This window comes from Aulonocara sp. 'chitande type north' Nkhata Bay, linkage group LG23, assembly GCF_057382095.1.
Source record: "Aulonocara sp. 'chitande type north' Nkhata Bay isolate Kocher_YH1m ecotype deep benthic linkage group LG23, A_spYH_male_GT1.1, whole genome shotgun sequence".
Taxonomy (NCBI): domain Eukaryota; kingdom Metazoa; phylum Chordata; class Actinopteri; order Cichliformes; family Cichlidae; genus Aulonocara; species Aulonocara sp. 'chitande type north' Nkhata Bay.
Window position 1 is genome coordinate 46,317,341 of NC_141365.1, and position 12,460 is coordinate 46,329,800.

A 12,460-nucleotide genomic window follows, 5' to 3' on the forward strand; every position below is an offset into this window, starting at 1 on the left:
CTGCAGTCGATCAAAAACTGAAGCAAACCATGAAGCAACATGTGAACATGAGCTGATGCTGCTGAAGTGAAGCAAAGTTACAGAGGTTTGATTACAGACACAGCTGAGAGTTTGTAATCTGTCATCATTTTAAAAAGTTTCCATGGAACAGCAGAAATGAGGCTTTACTGTCAGAGGCCGACAGCACTGAACACAACAGCAGACTGGTGGCTAATAAACAGTGAATGATGCAGAAACAGATGTTTGAAGCTGTTCTTGGAGTACACTGAGAGAGAGAGAGCTGTGCAGGCAGGAACAGCCAAAGTCAGAGAGAATTCATGAGCATATTGATCAAACGTGAAGCAGAGTTTGGATCTTCTTTTGCTGCTGCTTCACTCAGTTTTGGTTGGAGACAGATGAAACCTGCAGCTTCAGGATCTGTGAGCTGTCCACTTTCAGCCCCGACGGCGTGTCCGTGTACGTGCCGTCGAGTGAACGATCCACGCTCTGTGTTTCCATCTTTGTGTGTTTAGCTGCTCTCATTTACTGTTTTATCTGTTTGCTGCTTGTTGAAATAGTTTGTGAGCTTTAACCTGAGATTCTGGCAAAATACATTTATATTAAACATCGATTCAGGATTGAATGAATCAACATCGTTTTATTCAAATTAAAACCATTTAAATGGGAACATGAATTTTTTACAGCCGCCTCTAATGCTGGGTAATGTCAGCTGGTCCATGTGCAGCTGGCTGTGAGGCTCAGGGAGCGTCTACAAAGTGCAACACTGAAAGAACATCATCCATAAATATTGAGTAAGAACTGGACTCTCATACAGCGAGACTCAAATGCCTTTAAACATCAGCTTATCCTGCTGATCCAAGTCCAACACTGAGTTTGTAAAAACATGTTTGTCAATCATTTTGTTTGGTTTCTGAGGAAAAAGATTCAATAACTTGCTGCTAATACACAACATTTCATCATATTTCCTCATAACCCTCTTTTGTCTGACCATTTGATCCCATTTGAATTTGCAATAAAGGATCCACAGAGTTTGGTGACAATAATGACAGTAGATGTTTGTGTGAAAGTGCTGGAAGCAAATGAGTGTGTGATGTTCTATCAGTGTTGCACTTTGTAGACGCTCCCTGAGCACTGGTCTCACAGCCAGCTGCACATAGAGACCAGTGTTGTTAGTCCAGGTCAGAAGATGACTTGTTGGAATGAAAATGAGCTTGTAGTTTGTCTGCTTTAATAATGTGACTGGAAAAAGGTGTTGGACTTCAAATATGTCCATTTCTGTCACACTTCACCTTTAAAAGTGAAGCCATGTGGTTCCTGGAAGGAAAAACACGACTTTTTCAAGTCTTTGTCCTGTTTTTATGAGAAATGTACGACTTTAATGTGAAACATTCAGAGTTTTTTCTCTTGTTGTGTTTGTTTGAAGCTGCTTCCTGTTGGCTTCAGCTGTTTGGAGTTTCCATTTTCTAAACTTCTACATTCTGAACCTTCTTCAGCTCTGAACAGATGATGAAACACTGAATGATTTCAAGCACTTTGTCTAATAAACTTACATCTTTCATTCTTTATACAGATTGGAGAGCTGTGGTTTGTCAGAGATCAGCTGTGATTATCTGGCAGCAGCACTGAAGTCCAACCCCTCCCATCTGAGAGAGCTGGAGCTGAGCTGGAACAACAAGCTGCAGGATCCAGGAGTGAAGCATCTGTGTGGTTTCCTGGAGAGTCCAGGATGTAAACTTGAAACTCTGAGGTCAGTCAGCATGTTTTAGTTGTGCTGAGATGAATATGACGTGAAAGTTGTGCTGACACTAAACTGCAGACATCAGGCTGATATTATACTGATCCACACTGAGGATCTTCATGGTAAAGTCTGTTTTCTTCTTCTCTGGTTTAGTCCATTGACTGCAGCAGAACAATGTTCACATTTCAAACCTTCAAAGAAGAAGAAAAATCCTCCACTGGAAAATTCACTGTGAAACTCTCAAACTCTTCATTGCACCTTAAAGTCTGTGTGACACTGAAATCCAAAGAAAAATGTGCGTTTGCTTTACAGACAGCAGTCCAACACAAACATACACACATCATCCAAAACACAGTCCAACATCCAAATCTCCTCCACTGCCAGCATGAATGATGGGAAAGAGAAGGAGGAACACTCTGACATTCAGGGTTAGAATGAGTTTCATCAAGCAGACTGTGAAGATCAAAGCTGCATTAGAAAGCTTACATGAATGAATGAGTGGACAGAAGTGGACAGAGATCATCTGAAGCACTTCAAAGGCTTTAAATCAGCACATTTCTCTTTATTCTTTATCAACTCTGTTAGTTTCTCTCAGTTTTCTGTGGAATGAAGCTAACAGCAGGCTAATAAGATGCTGACCAATAGGTTTCTATTAAAGGTTGTAATTTGTATATGAAAAAGTGCTTTGGCTCAGCAGGGATCAGCTTACAGGTAGAATACAGCTGCTGGATGGGATTAGCATGTCATAGCTATCTACCAAACTGCTAACTGGGGGATTTCAGGCCATCTATGGATCATTTTTGCTAACTGTTTATTCAGCTTAGGCTCACAGGGCTGCAGCCTGTGCCCTAGCTGTCATAGGGCAAGAGGCGTGGTCCACCTGCACAGGTGAGCAGTCCATCACAGGGCCAACAGAGAGCGACAGAGAAGCACTCCCTCACATCCACACCTACAGCCAATGTAGAAGCACCAATGAACCTAAGCAGCATTTCATTGGACTGTGGGAGAACATCCAACCTCCACAGAAAGGCCCAGCTGACCAACAAGCTTCAACCTACAACCTTCTTGCTCTAAGGCACTAGTGCTAACCACTTTTGCCCATTTCAGCCCAAATCCTGCATCTTCCTGTTTCTGACTCCAGGCCAGCTCCACTAACACTTTCTCATCAGACACTGCCACCTAGTGGAGGAAGTCTTAGTTCCATTTGAAGCTTCAGATTACAGTTAGTTCCTTTACAAAGAGGTGGAGGTGGTGGGGCCACAGCACCATCATCACTGAGTGCCATAGGACACTTAACCTTTGTTTCCATATGCTGGGAACTTCCTGTTGTTCCAAGGAGGACTGGAAAATGTGTGAAAATCTCCCAGTCAGTTCCTCACAGCACACTTCAATCATTTCCCTCCCACAGCATCAGGACCAGGGCTTTTTCTCTCTTTGGTCCCACTAAGAGATTTCCACACAAACACCTCATCAGTGGGACTCTCAGAGCTACCAGCCCTTTGCTACAATCACAAAGCTCTTCATTGAAATCAATGATATCAAAGCTGGAATCAAATGAGTCCAAGTCTTCTGCTGATTCAGCATCACATTCATCTTTGCTCCTTGTTCTGCATCCCCACCATGGACTTCATTCCTTTCCAAGCCAGCCTTGAGTGTCCTTTATTCAGCTCATCCTCTGCTTTACTTTTACACCTGATTTTAGCTGCTTTATCTCTCTTTCAACAAGTTTCTGTGCCTCAATCTTTTTCTTCTCTCCCTCATAACAAGACAGCTTCTTCTGCCTGAGAACATGTTGGAGTGATTTACTAATCCAGGGCTGCTTATTGGGGAAAATACTTCCTGTTTCCAAAGTAATCCCCATTTTTCCCAGAAAGAAATGTCAGTAGAAATCGATGATCTAAGTGAGAACATGAGCCTTTAAAAAGTCCCAGTGGGTGCAGTCAAAGCAGTCCCTCAGTCCCAGTATAGAGTCTTTGGTCCAGACTGGAACAACTGTGTGCCCAGTTTGAGCTCTCTTCAGTGCTGTGACCTGACAGACCCAGAGGGGCCATCACATCACATTTAGAAGCTCCCCTGATGGAGCCACAACACATGTCCAATACTTAGTCTGTCTTGTTGGACCAACTGGAAGAAATGATTCAAGGACTTAGTCACAGAACAGAGATTCAAATCTCCAAAATCCAACTGGCTGCATCAGGACATATAGTCTGAAACTCTGCACAGTTTCCTGTTTGAAGCTGCTTCCTGTTGGCTTCAGCTGTTTGGAGTTTCCATTTTCTAAACTTCTACATTCTGAACCTTCTTCAGCTCTGAACAGATGATGAAACACTGAATGATTTCAAGCACTTTGTCTAATAAACTTACATCTTTCATTCTTTATACAGATTGAGGGTCTGTGGTTTGTCAAAGATCAGCTGTGATTATCTGGCAGCAGCACTGAAGTCCAACCCCTCCCATCTGAGAGAGCTGGAGCTGTACTACAACAACCTGAAGGATCCAGATGTGAAGCAGCTGTCTGATCTTCAGCAGAGTCCAGACTACAGACTGGAGACTCTGGGGTCAGTAGAGTGATGGAGTGAGTGGGTGGTGCTGTCAGCAGTATTGTACTAAACACAGTCAGTATGAAACAAAGATCCAGTGTTTCCTGTAAAGCTGCAGCTTCTCAGTGAAGCTGTGAGAGGAGAACGGTGACAGGCTTCAGGATTGGACACAAACACTTCCTGTTTCTCACCTTTATGGTCACCATAGTAACGGCTGACACGCTCTGATCAAACACTGTCAACAGCCAATCAGCTCTCTGAACAAAGCAGCACGCAGACCAATGACTGCATTGATTTCCAAGTTTAAAGCAGTGAAGAACACAGTCTGTAGGTGAGGAAGAATTTAGTGAGAGCAGATGTTTGGATGGAATTCCTCCAGTTAACAGCTGGAACCGTCCATCTGGATTGTTGGGCTTGTTGTTGGGGTTCCTACAGAGCTCAGAGTGGACACACCAAGGTTCTTCTAATGAATGAAAGTCCAAACTCAAACTAGGAGGGAAAAACATTTTCAGCAACTTCAATAAAAATCCAAAGATTAGAAAAAGTGAAGCAACAATGAGTCCTAGTACAGTCCCAGCACTGACGTCCCTGCTGCTCTTTATACTGGATGTGCTGCATCACTGACTGACAGCTGATGAAGAGTCTCTGGAAACACTCGTTTATCTCCTCTGCTCTTCCTCCTTCTCTCTGCAGGTGGAGGTTATGATGGTAAACAGGACGGTGTGTGTGCTGAGAGAGGAGCAGCTGTGTCCTGATGATCCAGAGAGGTTGAAGCAGCAGCAGCTTGTGTGTAGAGACGCTCTGACTGGGCCATGTTACTGGGAGGTGGAGAGGAGAGCTTCATCCAGCAGTGACTGACAGAGGAATGAAGTGCAGATGACTGTCAGTGCTGCAGAGTGAACTGCTCTGAGAACAGCTCCACTGTCAGACACAATGTAGAGTCCAGCATCAGCCCTGTGTGTCCCTCTGGATCTGACAGAGGATCATCAGTGTATCTGGACTGCTCTGCTGCTGCTCTGTCCTTCTACAGTCTCTGCACAGTCTCTGTCTCACTCTGGAAAGATTTTACAACTTGTTGTAATTACAGAACGTTAATATAATATTCAAACATGTGATCTTCTCTTTATTTCTGAATCTTTACCAAATAAAGAAAAACCAAACTAACAAACAGAAGCTGTCGTGTCCTTTTTCACCACATCTGTGAATCTTTTCTGTGTTTTTCCTCTTTTCCTCCTTCCTGCAGCTCCATCTTCATCATTCTGTGTCCAGTATATGTGAACACGTCCAAAGCATCTGAGCCTCATGTTACCCGTTTGTGTGAGTTACGCCTGTCGTTGTGTTGTGGTGTATAAATAAGGGGCAGGAGACAGCGCTGGATCTCTGAGTTCTTTACTCTCAATTTCTGCAACATCTGCAATATCTAGAAATGCAAACCTGTGAGCTGTGTGTGTTGTGCGTCTGCTCGGCCACCTCTCCTCCGGCCGTGCTGGAAGCAGCTGTGCGTTTGACAGTTTTATCGACTCGACAATAATCGAACAAATTAAATGTTCAAAAATATCAACTTAAGCACTTCAAAGTCAACAAAAAGCTTAAAACAATGAAATAATATTTCACTGACAAAACAACAGCTCATAAGAACGATACACAAAATAATACAGAAACAAACAAATAAAAGTTATTAACCAGGATCCATGTTTTTGTCACAAACACTGAATCAGCTGATTCACTCTTTATGTTTCTGAGTTTGTTTTGTGATTATAGTTCTGGTTTCTGTTTCTGTGTCTTCACTGTGTCCCACGTCTCCTTACTTTGGACTCTGTGTTATATTTCCTGTTTTACTTTGACAGTCCTGTGTTACTGTTTCCTGTCTCGTGTGTGTAATTGGTCCCAGCTGTGTTTCCCTCCTGTCTCCCGTTCCCTGATTACTAAACTGCGTCCACGCCGCCGGCGCTCCTCTCCACAGCTGGATTCCAGGATTTCAGAGCATCCAGCTGTGGTGAGTGATGGAGACACTTTCTCTGCTCCCTCAGTAATCAGGACAGTTTATTGAACATCAGAGGACATAAAGGACTGTTTTTCACCTGCCCGTTCTGAACCTGGACATTAAAGACTGCTGGCTTCAAGGACATTAATCCCAGTGTCAGCCAGCCAATAACAGGCTGTGTTTTTCAGCTCTTTAGGAGTCAGAAATGAGAAAGACACAGACTGCTAACCTCTCCCTGCAGGAAATAAGCTCCGCCTCTTCCTTTCAACAAATTCCTTTAAGCTTCAGTATTAGACTGTGTAGGCTCAACAATAACAGTGCAGCCTGCTGATAGAGGTGAAGAGGGAGGTAATTTACCCCACACAAGGTGTTCCTGAAAGGGTTCCAGCGTAACACGCTGTCTCAACTTCACTGTGCCAATCTTATCAGGCACCGCCCCTCCTCGCCAACGCTCAACATTGGAAAGCATGGATAAAAACTGTCTACAGTCATCATTGATGACATCACCTGAGATAGATACAAGCCTCCAATACTCATCCGTATTCTTCATTACATGAATCAACGACTTAATAGCGTTACTGCCAATAATCATGTCGTCACTTTGGCCTGGAATAACCAGCATGGGGATGAGCAGCTTGAAACCATAAAGAGTCACTTCCAAATCACAAACTGCTTTAGGTTGGAACTGGTGACCCCCAGCACCAACAACAACAATGTCATTAGCTGGTTCGAGCTTCAGATCAGGGCAGGACTGTAAAAGCCGCGTAGCAGTAGCCTCACTAATAGAGCACGACATAGAGCCACTGTCGATCATGGCTCTCAGTGAAACTCCGCCCACAGTCCCCACAGTCGTATAAAACAAATTGTCAGATTTCTTAATTCTTTGCGTCATTTGGAAGACAACTGTCGTACCAGGTGGCGAAGTGGAGCACAGAGATTCATACATGGATCCCAGGTCATCGCTGTCGCAAGTGGGAGAGTCACTCAGATGATCCACACTTTCCTCCCTCAAATGTGGATCAACTAGTTTTCCGACCGTCGAGGGGCAGAAGACGACAAGGATCCAGGACAGGCACGCCTGGTGTGGTCATTTGAGTGGCACAGAAAACAGAGTTTGTGATCTCGGCAGTGCATGAAAGCTGTGTGAGACATATCATGACAGACGGAGCAGGGCTTATCATGTAGGCCCTCAATCCTGGAACGTCTGGAGTTAGGCCGCGTGGTCAAACCAGGCTGAAAGGATCTTTGCAGAAGAACCTTCTCAAGCATGCCTATGAGCCGCTCCAAAGTAGCTGAATCTGTCGACTGTGGCTGAATGTGCTTCTCTGTTGGCTGGACAGGCAACGCTGTTGATATCTGCTGCGCATTCACTGCAACTCTCTCGGCTGTCGTGCTGCTTGAGTTCAACGTTCCTCCAGAGTGGGACTCACACAGGATTTCCTGGACCTCATTGGCTGTCCATTTATCAATTGTCTTTGATCTAAAGATCATGGCAAGCTCAGGGGAGGGACAGTTTTTGATGAACATTCGGGTGACCTCAGTGCTGGGGCTACCCAATGCCTGTCCTCGTTCCTTCAGGCGCTCAACAGCAAGATCAACAGCACGGTGCAGCCTAAGCCAGTAATCGAATGCACTTTCGCCTTTCTCTGGGAGAGTGGTGTAGAAGTCTGCCAGTGGAAGAGGTGAGCACTGAGCAGAGTCAAAGTGTCTCCTCAGGATTCCAAAAATAGCCTCAGGATCACGTGTGACATCTACGACACTGTTTCTAATGCCAACCTGGACCACATCCTTAGCCTTGCCTCTCAAATGAACAAGAATCTCCTCAGCCTGTTTTTCAGGTCTCAGACTCCCCAGCTTTATAAAGGCTCTCATCAGATCCTCCCACTCTCTCACAGAAATGAGATCAGAACCATCCCCTCTGAAGCATGGTGGGTCCTTAAGCTTCCTGTGGGACACAAACTGCACCGGCGCAGCATCAACAGCAGATGTAGATGACACAGCATGGAAAGGTGTGGCCGTGGGTGCAGGTAAGGGGGTACTAGCAGACGGGCTGAGCTGGGTTAAGATACTCTGCGCTACTCTCTGACCAACCAGTTGGATCACATCCCCCATCTGACTCACAATCTCCGTGGCAATAGTATCTGGGTTAGGAGAAGGTGAACTGTTGTTCTGAGACGTGTGTGACACAGGGCTAGGGGGGGGGACAACAACCCCTTCACTGGACTGGGGCCCTGGGATCCCCTGACTATCCCCCCTAACAAAACCACGCCCACTAACAGGAGTGTCATAACGCAAACGCAAAGGGGAACATAACAACCCCCTACCCCTACCAACAACATTAGGAGTACTCGATCCCTCCTCTGTGATGTCCATCACAACAACTAGAATAGAACAAAAATGCTATATATGCTCCTTTTTAAAAAAAAATGTGTCAGAAAGAACAACAATGAATCACAAACGTGCAGCGCTGAAACTGGCCCACGTTGCTGAGAGGAGTCCACCGTCCAAACACTCGATTGACGGCTCACGGCACCAATGTAACCCCTGGTCAGCTTCTCTTTCCAGCGCTGTGTGAATAAAACTCTCTGGACTCGAAGTGGGTAGAGCTCAGGCGTGATTTATTCCCCAATGAAATAATTAACATTGTGAAGACATTTAAAAATAAAAAGTCCACTGACTGTTTTGGTATTGACATGATATTAGTTAAAAGTATTATAGAATATATAGTGCAACCTTTCGCATACATTTGTAATCTGTCCTTTCAAACTGGTGTGTTTCCCTCACAAATGAAAATAGCAAAAGTTATTCCAATCCATAAAAACGGAGAGAGATGTCAGTTTACCAATTACAGGCCAATATCACTACTCCCACAGTTCTCAAAAATTTTAGAAAAGTTATTTGTTAATAGACTTGATAAATATATTGAGAAGCATAATCTCCTAAGTGATAACCAATATGGCTTTAGAGTGAAAAGGTCCACTTCGATGGCAGTGATGGAACTTGTTGAAGGGATATCTAATGCAATAGATAATAAGGAATATATTGTTGGTGTTTTTATAGACTTAAAAAAGGCATTTGATACAATTGATCATTCTATATTAATGAATAAACTAGAGAGATATGGCATAAGAGGGATAGCATACAAGTGGATGAAAAGTTACCTGGATGAAAGATATCAATATGTCGAATTCAATAATGTAAAATCTAAGCAGTTGAAGGTAACTTGTGGTGTTCCTCAGGGCTCTGTGCTGGGCCCTAAATTATTTATATTATATATAAATGACATATGTAGTGTTTCCAAACTGTTAAAATGTGTATTGTTTGCTGATGATACCACTCGGTACTGCTCAGGTAAAAACCTAGAACAGCTTCTGACTACAGCGGAAAAGGAGTTAAATATATTAAAAAACTGGTTTGATGTAAATAAGTTATCGTTAAATATAAAGAAAACAAAATTGATTATTTTTGGCACTAGACAAGTGAAAAATGTATCTAAAATCAGGGTTAATGGAATTGAAATTGAAAGAGTGTACGAAAATAAATTTCTTGGAGTGATAATTGATGATAAGCTGAGTTGGAAGTCTCATATAAACCATGTGAAAACAAAAATGTCAAAAACCATTGCTATTCTCTATAAAACAAAGCATGTCCTGAACAAAAAATCATTATACACACTTTATTGTACTCTGTTGCTTCCATATATGACTTACTGTCTGGAGATATGGGGTAATGCATATAAAACAAACACTCTTCATATTTTCAAGTTACAAAAAAGAGCTATAAGAATTATAAACCAATTAAACTATATAGAACCAACTAACATTTTGTTTGTTAATCTGAATACCCTGCAATTTTATGATTTAGTTGAATATAAAATGGCACAGATAATGTATGAAGCACAAAATAACTTGCTTTGCCCCAGTACTCAGAAGCTGTTCAAAGTCAGAGAGAGTCAATATGACTTAAGGGGAACAGATTTCTAATAAGGACAAACATAAAGCAGAGATGTGTTTCTGTTAGAGGAGTTAACCTGTGGAATAGTTATGACAGTGATTTAAAAAGGTGTAATTCATTTTCCTTGTTTAAAAATATGTTTAAAAATAGAGTATTAGAAAAATATATATATTGATGTCGTTACTTATCTAAGGTGGAAAGTTGTTTTTGTTTGTTTGTTTGTTTTGTTTTTGCTTTGTTTTATTATTTGCTTCGAGCCCTGTGTACAGGAGCTGCATGCAAAAAGATCTTTTGTTAAAAGGGTTGGCGTAATAAGCAAATGCTTCAGCCAATACCTTTTGATTAGCCTTGTCTCATGCTTTCTTTGTGGTAGATCTTTGTTCTGTCTTCACTGAGATATTTGAATGCTAATCAATAAAAATCAATCAAATCAAATCAAACCAATAACAGCCTGTGTTTTTCAGCTCTTTAGGAGTCAGAAATGAGAAAGACACAGACTGCTAACCTCTCCCTGCAGGAAATAAGCTCCGCCTCTTCCTTTCCTGTATATGAGTGATTCTGACATGAGACACAATGAGTTTCCTGTTTATTGTGACTTAAAGCGAGCAGCAAAGCCACTAAACTGTGTGTTTCCAGCTGAAGCTGCTTTTTGTGTTGCTCCCACAATCCTGTCTGAAACAGTCAGTGAGGAAAACTCAATGTGACTTCAGAGTGACAGAGGTAAGCGACTCATGTTGTAACTGACGTCAGACGCCGGAGATTTTGGCGGAAAATTAAAGTGAATGGTAGTTTAGAATTGAACAAATTCCTTTAAGCTTCAGTATTACCAAATACACTTATCAATAGTCTTCTAACTAACAATATTTGTCTAAATCATCTCCAACACCCTGGAGAACAACGGGGAGAGTTTAGAGGCTCTCCAAGATTACATTGATCAGTGCTTCCAGGATCTTGTGATGAAGAAGGCTCAGAGTGCAAAAACTTCATCAAAACCCACCTGAAGCTGCCGGAGGACACGGTGAAGAACATCGCCTTTGATAGAGTGCATCGCATCGGCCCCATGCGGGCTGCGACCGGGAGACCACTAAAACAGTCAGTGAGGAAAACTCAGTTTATGCTTCCAAGCTCATTGTGAGAGGGCACATTGTGTTCCTGCAAGTGCTGATTTTGTCTGCATCCCTGAGTTTAGTGAGCTGCCTCCAAGGACTTGTGAAGCCCAGTGTGTTAAGGCTGCATCTCCCAGATGTTTCCACCTTTCCAGCACAGACGATAAATGTTCCTACAAAGGCTCAAAGACGGTTTGATTTTCTGAGTGTTGGCCTCAAGAGATTGCTCAGTGAGCACCTGAGTGTTTCTGGGACATCGGACACTAACTGGAACTTCAAGTCTGGTTCTGAAGCTGCACATGCAAAGACTGTTTCTGGTTGTAGAGACCTGGCTGTTCCAGGGATTGTAACCTCCCCAGAGGCTGAGCTGCTGACCTCAGCTGACTCTGGAGCCTTGAAGGTAACTAAGTTTGCACCGCTCGGGTGAGCCATCTCAGCTGCAACAGCCTCCACAGAGAGCTCACGCAAGCTTACCCAGCCTGCTGAGGATTTTATGCTGCTGCAGCCCAAAAGGCATCCTGAGCTGACTGACAGCCACCCACAGCTTCAGCTGCCTCAGCCAGGGGTCTCCACACCTGCTGGCCCTGCATCTGCTCTGACTGGGGGCTCCGGAGAGCCGCGCCAGCCATCCATCTCTGCTGGGGCTCCTGTTTGAGAATGTAGGAGTGTAAACTTCAAATATCTGCTCGGTTTGTCAAGATATCACATATTTGCAAAAGTGCTCTGACGTTTTTGGAGACGTCTGTTACCCACCATCTGGATAGCTAACCGGGAGGTCGAGGGTCATTAGAGCCGGCGAGAACAGCGGACTCCCAGCACATCGTTTTTAGACCCCCATGGCCTTTGGCTGTTCAGGTTTAAACATGATATATAAGTCACTTAGTAGGGGTGCAACGATATTCATATCGATATTGAACCGTTCGATACAGTGCTTTCGGTTCGGTACGCATATGTATCGAACAATACAACATTTGTAATTTATTTTATCAACTTTCCTTCTGACGATGCTGTCTGTGTTGAGCGCTCAGTGAATCTGCGTTTCTCTGTAATAAACTGTCTTTTCCAAAGATGAGTGATTCCTCAATCAGATACACGGCTCGCAATATCGCTAGCCCGACGTCCTGGGGCTAGCTATTTT

The 12,460-nt window shown here is 43.4% G+C and overlaps 1 protein-coding gene across 1 annotated transcript in view; it reads left to right on the plus strand.

Annotated features, from left to right (window-relative positions):
* LOC147302785 (uncharacterized) overlaps positions 1-12,460 on the plus strand; it is a 431,420-nt gene that overhangs the window by 351,410 nt on the left and 67,550 nt on the right. The window contains exon 7 of the mRNA XM_086283599.1: positions 1,571-1,751. Within this exon, the coding sequence (XP_086139725.1) occupies positions 1,571-1,751 (181 nt within the window). The remainder of the gene's footprint in view (positions 1-1,570; positions 1,752-12,460) is intronic.